Source organism: Ammospiza caudacuta, chromosome 4, assembly GCF_027887145.1.
Source record: "Ammospiza caudacuta isolate bAmmCau1 chromosome 4, bAmmCau1.pri, whole genome shotgun sequence".
NCBI lineage: Eukaryota > Metazoa > Chordata > Aves > Passeriformes > Passerellidae > Ammospiza > Ammospiza caudacuta.
Window position 1 is genome coordinate 12,008,524 of NC_080596.1, and position 18,209 is coordinate 12,026,732.

General features: G+C 39.8%; 1 protein-coding gene across 1 annotated transcript in view; it reads left to right on the forward strand.

The window, feature by feature from the left end:
* EGF (epidermal growth factor) overlaps nt 1-7,126 on the forward strand; it is a 55,492-nt gene extending 48,366 nt beyond the window's left edge. Inside the window, exons 23-25 of the mRNA XM_058803867.1 lie at nt 2,006-2,108; nt 5,362-5,464; nt 6,903-7,126. Of these exons, the coding sequence (XP_058659850.1) occupies nt 2,006-2,108; nt 5,362-5,464; nt 6,903-7,126 (430 nt within the window). The remainder of the gene's footprint in view (nt 1-2,005; nt 2,109-5,361; nt 5,465-6,902) is intronic.
* Nucleotides 7,127-18,209: the final 11,083 nt, after the last annotated feature.

Consider the following 18,209-nt stretch of genomic DNA (forward strand, 5'->3'; position numbering starts at 1 on the left):
TGCAAGCTAGTGTTTTTCATTCTTATGTAATGGTTCTTAGCATATTTAGTCCACAAGAGCAGGAAAGCAGCAAAATTTGGTATTTTCTCTTAATTCCTGTAAGGGGTCCAGAATTAAAGCTAAGTGCAGCCTGGTTTTTCCTCATAACCTGGGCTTCAGATTTCAATCAGTGGATAAAAAAAGAACAGAAAAATTATGACATTCTTATATTTCTTATATATTTCATATATTATCTTATGAAAAATAGACAGAATATGATTTGTTTAAATGTATGAAAGTATTAAATTTCTTCCCTACTTCACTCTTCTGTAATTTCTCCCAGATTTATGTTTCTTTCTTGCCAAATGCTTTTGATCAATATAACTATTTACCACAACAACAGGTTTTCAATTACACACTTGACTGAGTTTGAACTGCAGCAATTACTAGTATAACCAGATCAAAATTAAACTGCTGGTCTAAAATCCCTATTTAAGTGGAGTCTGGGAATCAGTATTTGGGTTGAAATTGCTATACCACTTTTTCAGATAATCTACTGTATTTCAAAATGTACTGATTAAGTCTTTGATAGTCCTGTTCCTTCCCCTGCAAAAAGGAGATGCCAATCTCCTTTTAATTGAAGGAAATGAAACTGGAGGTCTACACCTGCCGGTTTGAAAATGTGGGAACTGAAGGCCGAATGTGCTGCAGGGTTGTGTTGGTTTATTCAATCACTGTTGTCTGCTGAAGAGCACTGGGTGATTCTTAATGTTAGGTTTATGCAGTCTGACTGTATAGTGTGCCAAGTTTCTTATCTTTCTTGGAAAGAAAAGAAACAACTCTTTTCCACAAACCCCCCCCCCCCCCCAAAAAAAAAAAAAAAAAAAAAAAAAAAACCCCAAAAACCAAAAAACCCCAAACCACCAAACCTGAATCATAGATTCAACACCTACAATTTCTCCACCTCAGTTGGCCAAGGCTGCACAGAGCAAAATTTATTAACATCGTATTTTCGTGAAGGGAGCAATATATGATAATTATGCCATGTGAACTTTCTCAGTTAGTATATAAAAGCTACGTAGAAATAAAAGGAAATTTCCTAAGTAAAAGGAAAATTGCTATTTTTGTTGGCAAATATCTACTAAATTTTAGTTAAAATAGATCAAGTGAAAAGATGTTATAAACTCAGACTTCCAGAATCTGAAGATATAAGATTCTTTTTTTTTAGCTGATGCTTAGAAGGGCAAAAATGTGTTTGTAAAGTGAGTAAAGATATACTGATTTGGATCTCAAGAGAAGTAAAATAATTTTTTTCCTTTGGGCCTATATGGGCTTTTAATACTGCCTTATAAGTGATTACTGTTTAACTGCAAAAATAACAGTCTTTGAATTTATGTAAGTAGCCTCTTAGGGCTGATTATTCATACCTTTTCTAGCTCCAGATTGTACTCATAGCTTTTTCCCCTAAAGCCAATTCTGTGGGTCATGATTTTTTCCTGGAAGAGCTTATTTCCAAGCTTTTTGAGACTTTCAGTTTGTTTATTTCATAGTAACTTCTGAAACTGGTGCTTTGCATAAATGATGGAGATGAATAAAAAAGTGACTTTCATAATTGTAGCTACCAACAGTGTACAAAAATACAGTCAGCTTTTTATTTCTGAGCTTCGCCCACAAACACTCTTCATTGCATTGGCTGAAACAAATCTTTGTTAGATAAATGTATTATAAATAGAATAATGTAAGAAAATGGAAGGTTCTAGTTAAAATTATGAGGCCCATTGTTCATTCCAATGAATGACCCTTTACAGATTGCACATGGGAACAAGCATTTGTGCACTTCTTACTGACTTCTTTTTCTGACAAGCTGTTTGTTTTAACCACTGTGCGGTAAGGGATAGCAATACACAAAACAGTGAGAGAAAACAAAATCTATGTACTTCTGTGAATACTGATAGAATAATGTGTGAAAAAAGCATCTGTTCCTCTCTGAGCAAAATAATTGGCTTCAGCTTTTGTTCTGTTGCAGAAGTCAGAATTTGTATAAGAAGAATCTCTGTGCAGAAGTGATAAGAGCTGCCAGCAGCCGCGCTGACAACGAGAGCGTAACACCTACTGGCAACAACTCTCTGGTAACCATATTAATGTGGAGTGGAGAGGGAATCAGGAAGGATCAAAGAGTGTTAGGGATCCACTTGAGATTATCCATCAAATAATTCACATCTTAAATACATTAAATAACTGCCAGAGTCATCAAGAGCTTTGCTGTGAACCCCAGTTCATCTTACCTCATTGTTATCCCTCAAAGTTCACAGCTGCCTGGATGTATTGCAACCATTAGCCAGTGTTATTGTTAGCTTTGAACACAACAGTTGGGGAACTGTGTTCTAAATTAAGGAAATGGCAATGTGATGACATGGCATATCACACAGTTATTTTCACAGGAAAGTATGCCCTCTGTAAAAAAGCCTTCTTGGAAGCCAAGTATTGTGTGTGCTACATGAGATGTTGAACTCTATTTTGAGGCTTGATGAAATTAAATGTCTTGTATTAGAAGCTGCTGCCTTGTAAAGAAAAACAACCAGGATTTTATCAGGCAGCTTGGTAGGATATATAAAGTTCCAATTTTGCACTGGTGTAGGTAAGAATGCCGACATGGTCTGGTTGTACAGGCCTGTGGTTGCTGTCGTTTTTGAAGCTGTTTTTAGCCCTATAAAATCTGGTTTAAGGATCTGGTTCTGACTGGCATTAGAATAACGTTACACTGCTGGGTGATCGCAGTTGGAACTTGAAGTTGTCAAGTGACATAATTGGCATCTGTGGCTGCTTCTGTGCTGTCTGAGATTCTTAGAATGGCCTTGCAAGTGATTTAGTGAGAGTGTCTGGCAGGACTTGTGAGTGGGTAGCCACTGAGCACTCTGTCAAACATATGTTGGTAGTACTGGGTCGACTTGTCCCTGGTTGTGGCATATTGTTCCTTAGCTGGTCATCTGCATGCTCTTATGCACATTTTATTATCAGCACATTTCCTTCAGGTATTGGACAGCAAATGAGCTGAGTCATGGAAATGCCATAATTTGTTCACAGTAGAAGTAAAATCCACAGTTTGTAAAATACCCGAAGTTGAGAAAAGCAGAAACATTTGTTGGGACTGAGAACAGTTCACTGCCAGGGAGCAGTGCTCCATGAGGCCTGCAGCCCATCACAGAATCACAGAATCACAGAATTTTCAAGACTGGAAGAGACCTATAAGATCATCTAGTCCAGCCGATGTTCTAACTGTTCAGCTAGATCATGGCAGCAAGTGCCACATCCAGTCTTTTTTTAAATTCTTCAAGGGATGATGCCTCTACCACCTCACTGGGTAAATGATTCCAGTTTCTGACCACTCTTTCTGTGAAGTATTTCCTTCTTACTTCTAACTTACATCTAGCTTGACGCAACTTGAGACTGTGTCCTCTTGTTCTATCCGTTGTCGCCCGGAGAAAGAGGCCGACCCCCAGCTCACTACAGCCACCCTTCAGGAAGTTGTAGAGAGTGATGAGGTCACCCCTTATCAGCTCTATCCCCACCTTCTGCTGACCCTGCAGTTAATGCTGGTCACCAGTGACATTTTTGCTTGAATATAAAGCAACTAAACAGCTAAGCAATGGACTGAATCAACAAAAACAAATCAAGCTCTTACATCTGTTATACATTTGTGTTACATTTCACTATGCACCAGGAGACATGGAATACATTAATAAAGTAATTTATTTCAATGGCTTGTTGCACACTGGAAGAGGAAATCAGTGACCCTTTGCTAATTGCTTACTCAGTAACGATTGCTGTGGTTTCATTCATGTGATTTTCTCTGTGCTGATGTAGCCATTGGTTGTTAAGTTCAGCAGGGCTTCATGCATGCATGCACTCAGGTTAGGACATCAGAGCTGCCAAAAAGCTGCAGGAAGTTGTCCATTTGTGCTATTCACTTCAAGGAGGTTATTGCAGAGCTTTATGTAAATGAAAAAGGTTATACTACATCAGGGACAGAAAGCTATAGTTGCTCAACTTTTAGGGGTTTTGGGTACTATTGAGCTACACAATGTCAATGATCTTAACAAAGGACTTCATATTGGGACTGTGTCTTGTGTATGCAGTAACTGTAAGGAGCTCATGAATTTCACTCCTTTGGTGGTCCTCAGTGCCACTGTTCATTTGTGAGGCTGCTGAGAGAGAGTGCAAAGACTTGCTTCCTTTTGCCTGTCTGGCTTGATGCAGAGGATAACAAGATTTTGTGCTATCACACACATCAAAAGTTAGGTATCGTGATACTGAAACTATACCTACAAATTGACCAAGCATCATTCACTTTTCCCTTTACATCTTTTCTGCCAGGTGAGGGTGCAATTAGCTGAGGGTATGCCTGCATATTTTTTTTACATTCATATTAGATTTCCATAAGCCAGGCTGGGTTATTCCTGCTGATATGTAAGCCTTGGTAAACTTCTACATGTGCCTGGATTTTGATGCTGTTCTGAGACTTTTCATTCACCAACTGTTTTGCTTTGCACAGTCAAAAATATTTTGCAGAACTGTGTGTATCTCTGCCAGGGGTTGGTCACATGTGGGTTAGCAGATGTAAGAGTACAGATTTTACAGAAATTAACTGATGCCTAAATAGGCGCACCTGCTACATGTGTATTCTATCCACATAAATCCACCAGTTATCCACCTGGACCTCTGAATCTGCCAGTCCTTTGGTTGGAACATCTTATTTACAGATGTTTTCTTCCCTGTCTCTGCTCTTTAAACCTCCCCCCTTTAAGGGTTTTTCATCTTAACCTCTGTACAATTTCATCATAGTCCTTCACATGGCTTTCCTCTATCCCATTTTTTCTGTTTTACCCCTGGTCCTTTCAGCATGTTCCCCCAGAGGGTCTCATCTTCTGACTTCCACTGTCACTGTGGCGTGATGGAACCACATCCTGCAGGAGATGCTGAGAGCCAGGAAGGGAGGCTTGCTTCCTTCCCTGGGTTTGACAGAGTTTCCTGAGGTCTAGATTCCTGCAGATATCTTTAAAAATGGCCCTCAGTACTATGGAGAGGGTTGATTTTCATGAACTTTTGTCCTTGCCATTAGAAATGTTGATTTGCAAGCAAGACAGCAGTTCTTAGCTAGACTGAGACTGTGCACTTTCCAAAGAAAGACTGGGGCTGTCATAAACTCAAATGTTTAATTACCTGCAGGGGGAGGGGTCATCCCAGACGCCAGGATGGCCTTTTTCCCTGTTCTGTGGTTAATGTGTGTGGCCCTTTTAGTTTGCCTCTTGGGTTTTAGAAAACCAATTTGTTTTTTATTAATTTGGGCTCTGCATGTTTTGTGCATATTGTATGTATTTGCAGTTGGCGGTTTTTAAGGAGGGTAACAGTTCTCTGGAGAGTAAAGCAGTTGATCTAATTGAGTGTGAGACAGCAGATCCTCATCCTGCCTGTCCTTCAGAGTCTGGTGAGTAGGATGTCCTTCCTTATTAGCTCTCTCCTCACTTGTACCAGCAGTAGCAGTGACTGGTAGAGGAGACAGAGAAATCCAGATTTTATTTTTGGCAGAGCCTATGTTTGTATTGATATGAACAGACCATTCAGTCCTACATTTTGCAGATTAACCATGAGAAACTACACTACAACAGTGCTTTCACGCAGAACAAGCCAGAGGGTTCTTGTGATAGAGGGATATCAGATGTTTGCATTAATATAGACCTTCAGAGCCTTACAGGTGAAGTTATGCCCATCACACTGTTGGGGAATGGATGTCCATGGAGCAGCACACTTTGACAGTCCTTATTAGTTCAGGCAGGAAAACTGGGAAGGTGTGAGGAATCCAAGTTTCACCCCGTAGCAGCAACTGCAGCTCTGCTTTTTGTGTTAAACAAGGTGTTTGACTGCTTGGGCAGTGTTTGGTGCTTAAACAAAGATGAGATGAATGGAGGAAATGCACCTCATCACTGGTCCAAAGGCAGCAGGTGGCACAGAAGCACAGAATGGGCTTCCATGACCCTCAAATTACCAGCTGAACCACTCTGAATTTTAGGAACTACTGGCTTCTAGGTGGCAACTGGATCTATAATCGCTCAGATGGTGAAAACTGTTGGAGGAAGACTAATGCCCTAAGACATTTGTTTTATTTACCATATATACTTCCTAATTGCAGAAGTTACTAGAGATGCCAGTTTGCCTCAGCCGCTTAGAAATATGCAAATACAAATGTTTGAGGATACAAACATCCTGGTATCTTGCAAGATTTTCAGAATTGCCAGTCCTGTCCGTAGACATACACTGAGTAATCACTTTATTCATCAGTAGAAAATGTGCCTCACATTTACTTAGATGCTCTAATATTGGGAACATGTGTAGAACCTTACTGTCCAGCAAAGGAGCACTGATGTTTCTCATTATGAGATTCTGTTTTCATTTACAGCTTTATCAGATGCCAGTATGGAACAGAAATTTCCTATGACAGGTGTCTGATTTTTCATAAAAGTTTTAGCAGAAGTGATTCCATTTTCTTAGACAACAAGATCAGTAAATAATCTGGTAATTTTTTTAACATGTTAAAGGAAGTTCTTATTCTGTGCCAGTAAATAATTCTAAGATCTTTTGACTTTAAAGCAGAGATTTTAATTTTGCCAGGCAGGTAGTCTTGGCATGCCTTTCTCTGCTATGAATTAAAAGAGAAAACCATCAATCTAGCCTAAGACAAGTAATTTCTTAAAATGTGATGCAAGTTCTTGACTTTGCCTATTTTTGTTCTTCTGTGAGGTATTGAACCTGATTCTGTGCATTCTTTCACAGCTTTCTTCTCTCAAAGCTGCCACTACATTTCTTTCAGCTTAGCAGCTGTGAATCTTTTCACATGGCTTTCAGTAACACATATCTGTTTTCTCCAGAGGAAGAGCAGCCTGTAACACATGCCAAAGCAGCAGAGACTTTGGCAGAAGAGGAGAGAGAACAAGACCACCGAGAAGAGGGTCCCGTTGGTGAGAAATCGCACCACTCCATGGCAGCAGTGAAGAGCTCTCCCCAGGCTCCCTGGAGCATCCATCCCAATCCCCTGCCCGAAAGGGAGCCTTGCAACCTTGCCCCAGCCAGCCTGCTGATGCAGCCAGACTAGAAGCAGTCTGTGTTTGAATGGGAAAAGAAGGAAGTCAGCAAAGGATGGGAACTCACAAACACTGAAGCAACACTCTTTTTTTCCTTAAAACCTTCTTTATAAAAAACCCACCATTATTCAGAACAAAAGAGAGTTTTTGCCACTCCTTCCCTGTCATCTCTGCTTGGAGGAATTACTGTGAGGAACGTGTTGGCAGTGAGTACTCTATAAGTCTCACTGCTGCTAACTTCATTACCTGCCTGCTGAAAGGTCACTGGGAGGAAGAGAGTCAAGTGTGTGATTTATCAGTGGTAAGTATTCTCTAAGGGAGCTTGTTGCAAGTAGTGATCTTTACACACACAGAGTTTAGAAACTGCTGAGAAAATGGAACCCAAGGAAAGCTGCAGAGAAACAGGAATGGAGGAGAAAGCAGAAAAATTAGTTCAAAATGATCTTACCATTAAAAGATTTTTATGGACTCTATATGCCTCTCTCCAGTGATGCTGAAAGACCAGTGCAACTTCTTGGATTCCACCTGAGATGCTCTTGTGTCTTAGCAAGCGCCAAATAGGATCTTGAATTTCTCAGGTTTTGTGTACTGGAGGATGGTTTGCAGTCACATGTTATTAAGCATGGGTAGCATTTGAGGGGGAAAGGTGATTCCTCCATATTTTTCCCCAGCCTACACTGGTCCTTCAGGGCATAACAGGATTATTTCTGGGCTGAGGAAGTGGGTTTGTGTCTGCCTTCAGCCCTGCAGAGAGGCATGTGCTGGAGCTGTTCTTGTCTTACAAGGTGTGCCTGGCACCAAAACCTGGTCTGTTATATGGGACTCAGTGTGAGGACAGAAGTCCAGCCAATTGCTGTTCCAAAAGACCAGGAGGAGTGGGACAAAAACACAAAAAAGCCACCTCGGTTTGGACTGACTTCCACTCAACTGATTTGTGCTGCCTGTGGAATCTGAGGGAACAATTGGAAAACTGAACCATTTTTTCTTGTAACTGGATTTCTAACACGTATCAGGTTATTTACTCTCTTGCAAAGCTCTGTAGTACGCAGGGATGAGGTCAGTAGGTGAGGGCCTGGTGCTGGTAGCACCAAGGTTGGGGTTCAACCCCTGTACAGGCCTTTCACTTCAGCGTTGGACTCAATGATCCCTGTGGGTCCCTTCCAACTCAGAGCATACTGTGATATCAAGTGACTTTCACCAACTTGTCTTGACTTCCTAAGGCTGTTTTCAGAATGTTTTGGAAGATGCCTGAACATCAGCTGAATTACTAATAATGATTTTATTATTTGTGAGGGATCTCTCTGTCCTCCATTTTTGAAGCCTGCTGTTGCAACCTTCAAACTCTGCTATGGTGCCCACCACTAATGCTCCTTGTAATTCATAAGATGGATAATAGTGGCAAATATTACTAATTTCTGTGTTTACTATTCTGCTTTTCTGGGTTCTTTTTGAATCCTGCCTGAAAGGCAAGGAATATTGTAATTTTTTTTTTTTTTTTACCAGTTCTGTAGGCCAATAAGGAAAGAGTAATGAAAGGCTCTTACCTCTTATTCAAAATAGTTATACACTGGAGTAACTTTGTCAAGTCAGTTTTGTTTTATGTTGTTGAAACAGTAATGACACTGAGTCCTGGTTTTGTAGAGGGCTGTCACTTATTTGACTTCCAAAATGATTTTGAATTGTTGAGTCTGTTTTCTAACCACATCAACTCTGGATTCAGAACAAGCTTGTAAAATACTCATTTCCAAGGATTAGTTGAAACTACTAGCAGTGAAGACCCATTCTCTTGTGTGAATGGTATCAAGGATACTTCCACAGCAAGAGAAACAGTTGAGAGGTGTTGGCATACTAAACTGTGTTCAGGGGCAGGCAACAACTGTGTAGAATCATTAGGATTTGATAGATTTGATTTTAAGTTTGGTATTGTTTAATTTCACTAACATTGTTCAAACATCTAGTTTGGATTCCCTGGTCTTTCAGTTAATGATCTTTTGTATTTTAATGTGAAGAGAGTCCAGGTCCAAAGGCCCCAGTCCAAAAAAGCATTTTGTTCCCATGCGAGCTTCCCAGCAAAAAGACTTTGGTCCCTGCACTTTGAGTATTTCTGGTGAAGTATGTTTGTGTGCTTAAAATGCAAGTGTTGTGTCGAGTGACAGTCAACATTTCATTGGAAGTTTCCCCAGTCAAAAGAAATAAAGATTTGTAACTTTGAATCTTACCTGAATAAAGATGTTTCAGACTTCTTAATAATTAGTTTGCTATTCTATCTTGGGGTTTTTTTGTTTACTTTGCTTTCCTCCCAATGATCTAACTTTAAATTTGATAGTATTCTTTACAGAATAAGATAGGGAAACCAAACTGATATGTTTTTGTAATTAGAGTGTTTGGAGTTTTAAACATTTCCTAAACTCAGCTCTAAACTCAAAATAATCTTTAGGGTAAAAACTTGAAGGGATATTTCAATACAAATATAATATATTTGGTTTATTTGTATGTTTATAAAGTTATTGATTTATAAAATAAAATTTTAAAAAATACCAGACAAAAATCCTTGGTGTCCCTCCTGTTTTAAGAGATGAGAGTACAAAATTCTGGTTTCAGCTGAGTGCCATCAGGTAAGCTGAAAGCTCCTCTGGTTTCATACAGCCACAGTCTATAATGTGCTGGTGTAGCACGTGCAGGTATTGTGGGTTTCTTGTTCTCCAACCAGAGAATCTATGCTAATGAGGATTATCTGCTGCAGATCACACCTTGATCCCACCTTGAATATGGTAAGTTTTCATTTATATTTTACTTATATCTTCCCATAAACCAATAAAATCCATGTAATCCTTTTTGTTCACGTCTAAATGACTCTTAGGAATGCTGCTACTTATTCATCTGGAAATATTATCCATGGCTTCAGAATATGTTTTTGAATTGCTTGCCAAGATGTTCTGTTCAGGCTTCACAGGCTTGTTGGTTGAAGTAAAATAGTTGAATCCTGGAGGTTGCTCAATTTTTTTGGTTAAACTTCCTTCATCAAAAATGTTTTTAAAAATTATTAGAATTTCTCTGTAAGTAACAAATTTAGTATTGATCTTAAATCCTACTGGTGTACTCTGACTTTTTAAAATTAAATTACCCTGTGTTATATTAAGCTGTAAAAGAGGAATTCATAAACACATTGGGTGAAAAGCTTGACAAATCCAAAGTGAGAAAACCATGGGTCACTTTAAAGAGTAAAGTGACTCTGTTTAGTTCAGTAAATTTTGACTTTGTTGAAATTAGCATTTCAATCCTCTAAAGCTATATTTTCACTGTAAGCAAGTGAGGAATGATTCATGCTCATTCATAAGGGACACAGAGGATGCAATGGTTTCTAGTCATAGAACTGCATGACACATCTACTTTTATGTCCCTTTTTCAGCTCCTTGCAGCTTTGCACAGGTTTATCTGTTCAGGCAAAATTTTTTCATCTTACTGATCTCTTCCAGAATGAAAACCTCCCCCCACCACCTCCCCCCACCCCCCCAAGAAAAAAAACCTATGGAAAAAGTGAAAAGTTATTCAGAATGGGATTAATTAGGGGAAGCCTATTCCTTCTCAATACATATCGTGTTTTTGTCATATTAAGAGTAATTTTATCTCATGTTACTTCAGGGTGATGCCTACAGCGTTCCATTAGTCTTCAGGACACACTTGGTGTTATTGCTTCACTCTCTGATAACTGGCCATCTTTATCTCTGTGCATGTGAAAAGGAAAGAAGTTAGTGGCATTAGAAACCTCCCCCACAGGCCAGGAATGCACCCCAAACACAATCTGCAAGGATGATAGCCTAATTTGGCTTACGTTTCTCTGATCTTTTATTGAGACTGCTGTTTAATGCCAGTTTTGATGTGGACCAGAACCAGTTAACTTTGTGAAGACCATTCATCATGGGATTAACTTTCAGACACTCCTCAGTACCGAGGTGGACTGGGTTCAGACCCATGGAAAGCCTTAGGCCCTTCTAACCAGAACTAGGCATCCTTTATACCCTGCAACTCCAGGATTTTGGAACTTGGCTTTTGAGGCAACTGCTGCAATAATCATGTATAAAGATGCAGAAGTAGTGGATCCTTTTGTAGAGGGTCTGTGGGCACTGTCACCTCTTCCTCCTCGAGGTTAACGCTTGTAGGTGCTACAACCAAAATATCTTCTCCTTGCCCACTTTCTCTTTGGAGAGGATGGTTGTGGCTCTTTCATTGTTTTAGGTGCAAGCTGAAGCTAGCCCAAAGCCTGGAAGGAATCTCTGGACTTCATAGATCAAGACCCTGTAGTCTGGCAGCTGTCTGTTTTCCAGGTAAGAAGTTGGGATATCATCTCCAAGAGTAGTTTTAAGAACATCTGAGTCCTAGAACTGTTTTTGCTTGCACTCACTGCTGCATATGATGTTACCTTTCCAAGTGCCCAGTTTTGTACCACACACATTGCTGGAGCTTCAGTTCACAGATAGTCTTGTCCTTGTTGTCCCTAATCTGTCCCCACCAGCCTGACCCCCACTGTGTGCTCACTGTGGGGTTTGGGATCCTGTCTGACAGCCAGTTTTCAATCCACATTGCAATATTGACCTCACCCATGTGGTCTTTATCCAAACCTATTTGGATTGGTTATAAAAGAAAGTCAAAAGACACCATGTAAGGGAATTACTCACTTTTATGTGAGCAGATACTGGAAATAGAACAGCTGGAGTCCTGGTCCAGTAGTAAGTTCCCTAGGTATTAGTAGGATGCATAAAATGAAAAGAATACTTAATAATTTATAAAACAATTAGCTGCTCTGGGATCTCTATTGACTAAAGACAACAAAATTTATGTTTTACATTCAGTCTACAAAACAGTGTGCACACTTAAATGGACATGATCTTTGTTAATATTGATTGCACAAAATAATACATTTGATTGTGATGTAATAAATTTAAAGAATGCACAGTTGATATTTCATGAGTCTATTAACAGCAGCTAACCATAATGTAGTAAAAGCAGTGGAAGTGTGCTATGTCTAAATTTATAATTTCTTCACTAAAGAAAGAAATAGAAATATTTACACTAAGTTTATAAAGACCATTTTGATGTTTATTTCTTCTTTACAAGGGAAAGTTGGACCCAGTTCTGTGCAGCCTTTGTTCACTGTGTGTGCCTGTAAGTATGTTAAGAAGAAACATGTATTTTAAATGGCTCTTGAAAGACAACCATTTAAAAAGAAAAATCAATAAACTAATACAGCCAGATGCTGAACATCTCACTGGAGACCAAAATAACTAATAACTGTGGGAGATTCAGGGATCCCTACAGCATTTGTATGAAATAATAATAAAGTTCAAACATTTCCGCTGACCTTAGTGTTGCTTATTAAAGCTTTTAGCTGAGACCTGGATACAGTTGCATTTAAGTGAGGTGTTTGGAATTAAAATACAGATAAAAGGAAAAAGGTTAATCCAGGTCAAGGGAACAGACCAAAACTGGGATTGCATAAGATTATAGTATCTTCCCTCATTTCTCCAATGGTCAACAGCAGTTAGTTTTAAGTAACACTCTTCTCTGCAAAATCTCTTAAATGAGAGCCTAAACACAGTATTAACTGTCCATTTTTTTGGGAGTTGTCAATGTCTTTAATCACTATACAATGGTTTTTTACCTCTAAGAGAGTTTTGTTGGCCTAAACGCAGAAATGTGCTAAACACCACCTTCAGCAGACAGAGATATATAACAAAACACCCCCTACTGCTTATTGTATGTTGTAATCATAATAGTTCTTTTCTCTTTTCTCATACCTAATAATCTGTAGGATTTGTAGAAAGTACATCAAAACACACTCTGAGCCCACTTTCATAATGGAGAGGCAGCCTTGACCCCAGAGCTGAACACTACCAAATGCTGAGGCAGCTGGATCTGGATCTTGCATTGTGGCTGAATGTAAAAACAAATCAAACCTAAAGTCTTCGTCCAGCCAGTGGTTCACTACTCTTCTTCTGCATCCCATATAATGTTCCCTCAAAATGCAAACCCAGGGCTGTGTGGCTGAGGATGCTGCTACCTTAGAGTGGCCGTGGGCACTCAGGAGCTCTTGGGTCTGCTCCTTGCTCCTCTGCTCAAGGGATGACAGCAGGCAAACAACTCAGCAGGTCCTTGCAAGCTTCCTCTCCACTAGAAGGAAAAAAATCATGAGAGGAGAGGGAGAGAAAGAGAGGAAGAAAGAGAGGGGAGGGATGGGGGGAGGGAGGGAGAGAAAGCAGGACTCAAGAATTGTTGCCAATATTGTAATAGCTCTTGGTATGATAGTTGTTTTGGGTTTTTTATCCTTTAAAGAAATTCCAACAGAAGGGCTACTCTTATAAACAAAGCTAACATTCAAATCAGTGTGCTTGGAATCAAGCTGATTGAGATTTATATTTCTTTCTTCTCCAGGGACACACTAAAACCTGTTTGAAGTGGATGCAGCTTTGGAAATGTTGTGTTGGCACAATTTTACATGAGATTTGAATCTTACCCCCTTCTCACATTATTATGTGCAAAGAGAGAGTACTGTACACCCTAACTACTCAATATTTTGTTTTTAAATTTTGTTAATTAATCTCTCTTGGTAAAAACTCAGCCCTTTGTTTAGAGCCTTAGAGTCCAACTCAAATCCTAAAACTGTGCTAAACCATAGTGCAGAGGTGAATTCACCCTCTGTTTACATATGTAATGCTAAGCAGACCCAGATCTAAGATTTTCTAAATGCTTTACAGAGCAGAACTCCTGGAGACCTGCACGAGCAGCTTCAATAAGCAGAGCACAGGTGTGCTTGCCTCAGTGTGTCCTGTGGGACAAAGGGAGCATTAGAGGCATTTGGATGTGATGGGGAGAGGTTTTCTGATCTCCAGCGACACAGGGCACACTCTGTGGAGTCTGGTCCAGGATCCCTTTCAGGCGAGGTCCCAGGCAAACCCAGGCTTGCCAGCCTTGGGAAAGAAGGATGTGCATGCCTGGAACCACCCAGCCTGCTCCAGGCACAGGAGGGAAGGGAGGCTGGGTCCTTCAAACAGCTGGGCCTAACAAATAGCTCCTGTTTGAAGTCTTAGGAAAGAATGTGGGCTAGAGTGCACTAATACTGGCAAACAACAGCAGAGAAAGGGATATGGCCAAAAGTTGGCAGATCTTCTCTTGGAATGTAAAGGAGGTGGCGGGGGGAAGCCAAGAATAAAAAAGACTAGGTGTTATTCATTCCACATGTGTTTATAGAAAAGGGATAGATTTCACATTTCACCTTTTTCCAGTTTAATGTGTATTTTTTCTTCTGGTTTGGTTTTTGTTACTTTTTTTTCACCACCTATTGTTCTGTTACAGGTCATTCAGCCTTACATTTAGATGGCTTAATAACTTGGATAGTATTCCTCTGCTTCCCATCTGCAAAATCAAAGGGTCATATTTGGTACACCACTAAGTATTTGCATTTATCCTGCAAGCTGTGCACAGATAACAGGAGTCCACAGTCTGCTTCTCCAAAAACTTAAAAGCCAAACAAATGCCCACAAGGACTGGAAACAAATAACAATGATGAGCAGGTTTTGAATCTCCTCATCATAAAAATTAATAGGTTTTTTTTTTTTTATTCTGTAAATGCTCTCGAAGAGACAGAGGGGATGAAGAAACAGTAGTTAAAGGCAGTGGTTAATCAGAACAGCCTTTCCTGAGGCAAACCTAGATCATATCTCATGTGGCACAAATTAATGTAAACTTTTCTTTACAGGTCTTTCCTGTTATCTCCCTGTGTGGAACTACCATTTCTAGTACAATGTTTTGAGGCTCTTCTGTTTGTTTGTGTGTTCCCATCTTTACCTTACTACACTGTTAGTTTGAATGTGTAACTTACTATTTTCTGTCCTATCAGGTGAAAGGGACACAGCAGTGAATTGCTTCAGTTTCAGATGTTAGATGAAAGCAGCATCCAACTACCGGTGCTCTGAGCAGCATGATACATATTTCTTTAAAACTCCAAGAAGTAAATATAATTGTGAGTGTACGATTTGCATTCTTGGCTACTGGACTGAGAAGTGATAGCGACCTTGAGGTAGCATCTCCCTCTTGATAAATATCTATAATCAAGAAAAATTGAGAGGCTGCCTAATTCTCTGCAAAATTCCCAGTCACAGCTCTAGTCCTGCAGCATCTAAGATGTTCAGGGAGGTCTTGCAGGGGTTTTTTGGCCCCTTCAGGCTTTTCTGAAAAGTTTTTTCTCGCAGAACTTTGCAGATGACAAGAGTTTGGTTAAGCTTAAGAGAAGAGTTATGTGAATGTGTAGCATCACAGCTGAAAGGAACCTTTGAAAGTTCAACTATACTTATATGCTCCATTTATTTTCTTGGGAAGGGTTTTGGGGCCCAATTTTTGACCAAACTTGTAGCTGACAGCATGACTTAGCTGTAGAAGAAGAGAAAACCTCAAGAACAAGGACTGAAATGAATGAGAGAATACCGGATATATTGCACAACACTTAAACAAATAAATGAAAATTCATTTATTCACTAGAAAAGCTGATCAGTTGAAAACTATTAAATGGTGCAGTCAAAACTCTTTGTCCAACATTATTTCCACCACTTCATTTATGGGCATTGGACTCATTTATTTCCTTTCCATCTATGGATTTTTGATTCACTCATGAACAAAATGATTTAGAATACATTTGCACAAAGAAAATATTATTTTGATTCTCAATCCTGATTGTATTTTATTGGCAAACTCCCTAATGAGATTTCAGAGAAAGGAAGCATTAAATTAATTTAAGCAGAATCTTTAAAAGTAATAAATCATTTTCAGACAGAGTTTCGATTTGAAAGTTGACTTCAATGTTCCTGCTTCACAACATTAACACATTGTGTAGACTGTTAGCAATGATGTTCTGTGTGGTATTTTTGTTCTGCTTTACTAGCACTGTTCAAGCTGCTCCTTCAGAAAGACCCAGAAAGCAGAAATGTCCCTGATAATGTCATTTAATTCCAAACCCTTATGCCTGCAGTGCTTATCTTTCAGTAGGGGCAATGAGACTTTTAAAGAACCTGTTCACATCTGAATTGCAGAAGTTGAACACAATGAGTTTAAGAAAGGATGGAGCTCCAGCTAGAACAGTGAATTTCCTGACTTCTGATTCAAACCAGATGCTCAATACTGTTATAACATAGAGTTTTATGGGCGAGTACAGAAATATTTTGTTTCATAAATGTGTGCTTTACACCAAGTCTAATGGGAATTGTAAAGTAGTGCCGCATAATATCAATGTTTAAATGTCCCAGCGTAGCATATTGAAACAATTGCAGTTCTTTGCTCACGACACAGCTGAGGTGCAAATCCCTAGGCTGATACCCTCTGTAAAATGTGTCAGATGGAGGACAGAAATACACTTTCCCAGGACAGTATTTCAGGGCCAAATGCAGTCTCTCATGGGATATCCTTAGAGATCGATTTCTTTGGCCTATGAAAAATAAATGTAAACATTCTTGCAAATGTCTGTCAGCATTTAGGGATTTGCATTATGTATAACTTCTGTCCATTCATGTCAGAAAGAAACACCGCAGTGTGTCATACAGCCTTTCCTATATTGCATGCTCAGTGTTGTATTGGTGTTTTAACGAGGTTTCAAATTAAGTCTTGTCCAGCTCAGTGTTTGCCTTCTTGTAAAGAACTAGTTGCACATCCACATCTTTCTCCAATGAAAAAATCCCATGTAAAGCAGTTTTTCCTCCCCTTTATTTTTCTCCCACTATTTTTTTGTTCTGGCAACCTGTGCAGCCATGTCGCAATAAAAACAGAGGTATTGAGGGATGCTCTCCCAGCCAGTGAGTGTGGAGCCAGCTGGGCAGCTGTCAATCCAGCTGCTGCTTTCCCTGCCTGGCCTGTCCATGCCAGTGCCAGGCCCAAGAGCTCACACTGGAAACAAGGAGGCTTTGGTTGCATCCAGGCTGCCTGAGCTTGTCGCTTTAAGTTTTAACCCTGTGTTATATTTTCTAGCACAGGAAATTTTGGCCTCTGGGGCAAGGCAAGGGCTGGACCTACTGTATAAACAGTGGTCAGAGTGCCAAGAGATGTGATTTGTGACTGTAACAACTCTACAAGCAAAAATTCCAGGAGTGAAGACTAAGCTTCCCTTTAAGTGGGGATGGAGGTGTGGTGTGGTGCAAGCATGGCTTTCTATGCCCACCTTTTCTTTTTGCTTTTTTCCTGGAGTCCGTCCCTCTGCTTTCATGGATATTTCCCCAATTCCAGTGGAAACATGAGCACATGAAGGCAGATTTCAAACCCACAAGGTTTCATGTGAGCAGGAGATGTTAGAGCTATAGTGTTTAGTGTATAGTGCTTACTCCAAAATGCTGGAGGAAGAGAGCTGACACAAAACATTAAGCACCATTTTTCCTTAGGGATGAGAGTCAGGACAAAGCAACAAAATTTAGTGTCGACCTCATTTCAGAGTTCCAGTAGTCAAAATGTTGCAGTGGTTCACCTGTAGGGACCTATTCCTAAATTGGGCATAATGCTTTTGTTCCAGGAATTGCTGATATGGCTGAGGTCAGTAGTGCTGGGATGGGTTGGTGCCTTCAATCTTTCTCCTAATTTCTGTGCCAGGGACTCTGTATTTCTATAGGGAGTGAAAATGAAGGCATTATTTGGAGGAAAGTCTGGATCATCGTGGGCGAGGTCCATCACTTTAACCTTTTGATCTGTGGAGGGAAAAACCTGTCCTTTTACTCTAGATCTATTTGGTGTTTGTGAAGACATATGGAGTGAGAATACTGGAAACCACATGCCCACATTTATCTGAAGGTTGGGGATTACCTTCCTGACAGGTGAGAAAGAAGTTGTCTCAAATCTCATTCAAATGTTTCCTTTGTTTCAGTAAGTCTTGGAAGAACGACAAAGTACAGCAAACATGTAATTTTGACATGAAAAACAGTCCAAAAGGGCCTGAAATGAAACCACAAATTCCTTTCAGCTAGGCACAAAGATTAAGTGTGACTCTTTTGCAAATGATCTTTTCTCATATGTTGAAATTCCAGAGGTTGGCCTCTCTCCTTTTTTTTATCTTTTTAATTGAAAAAA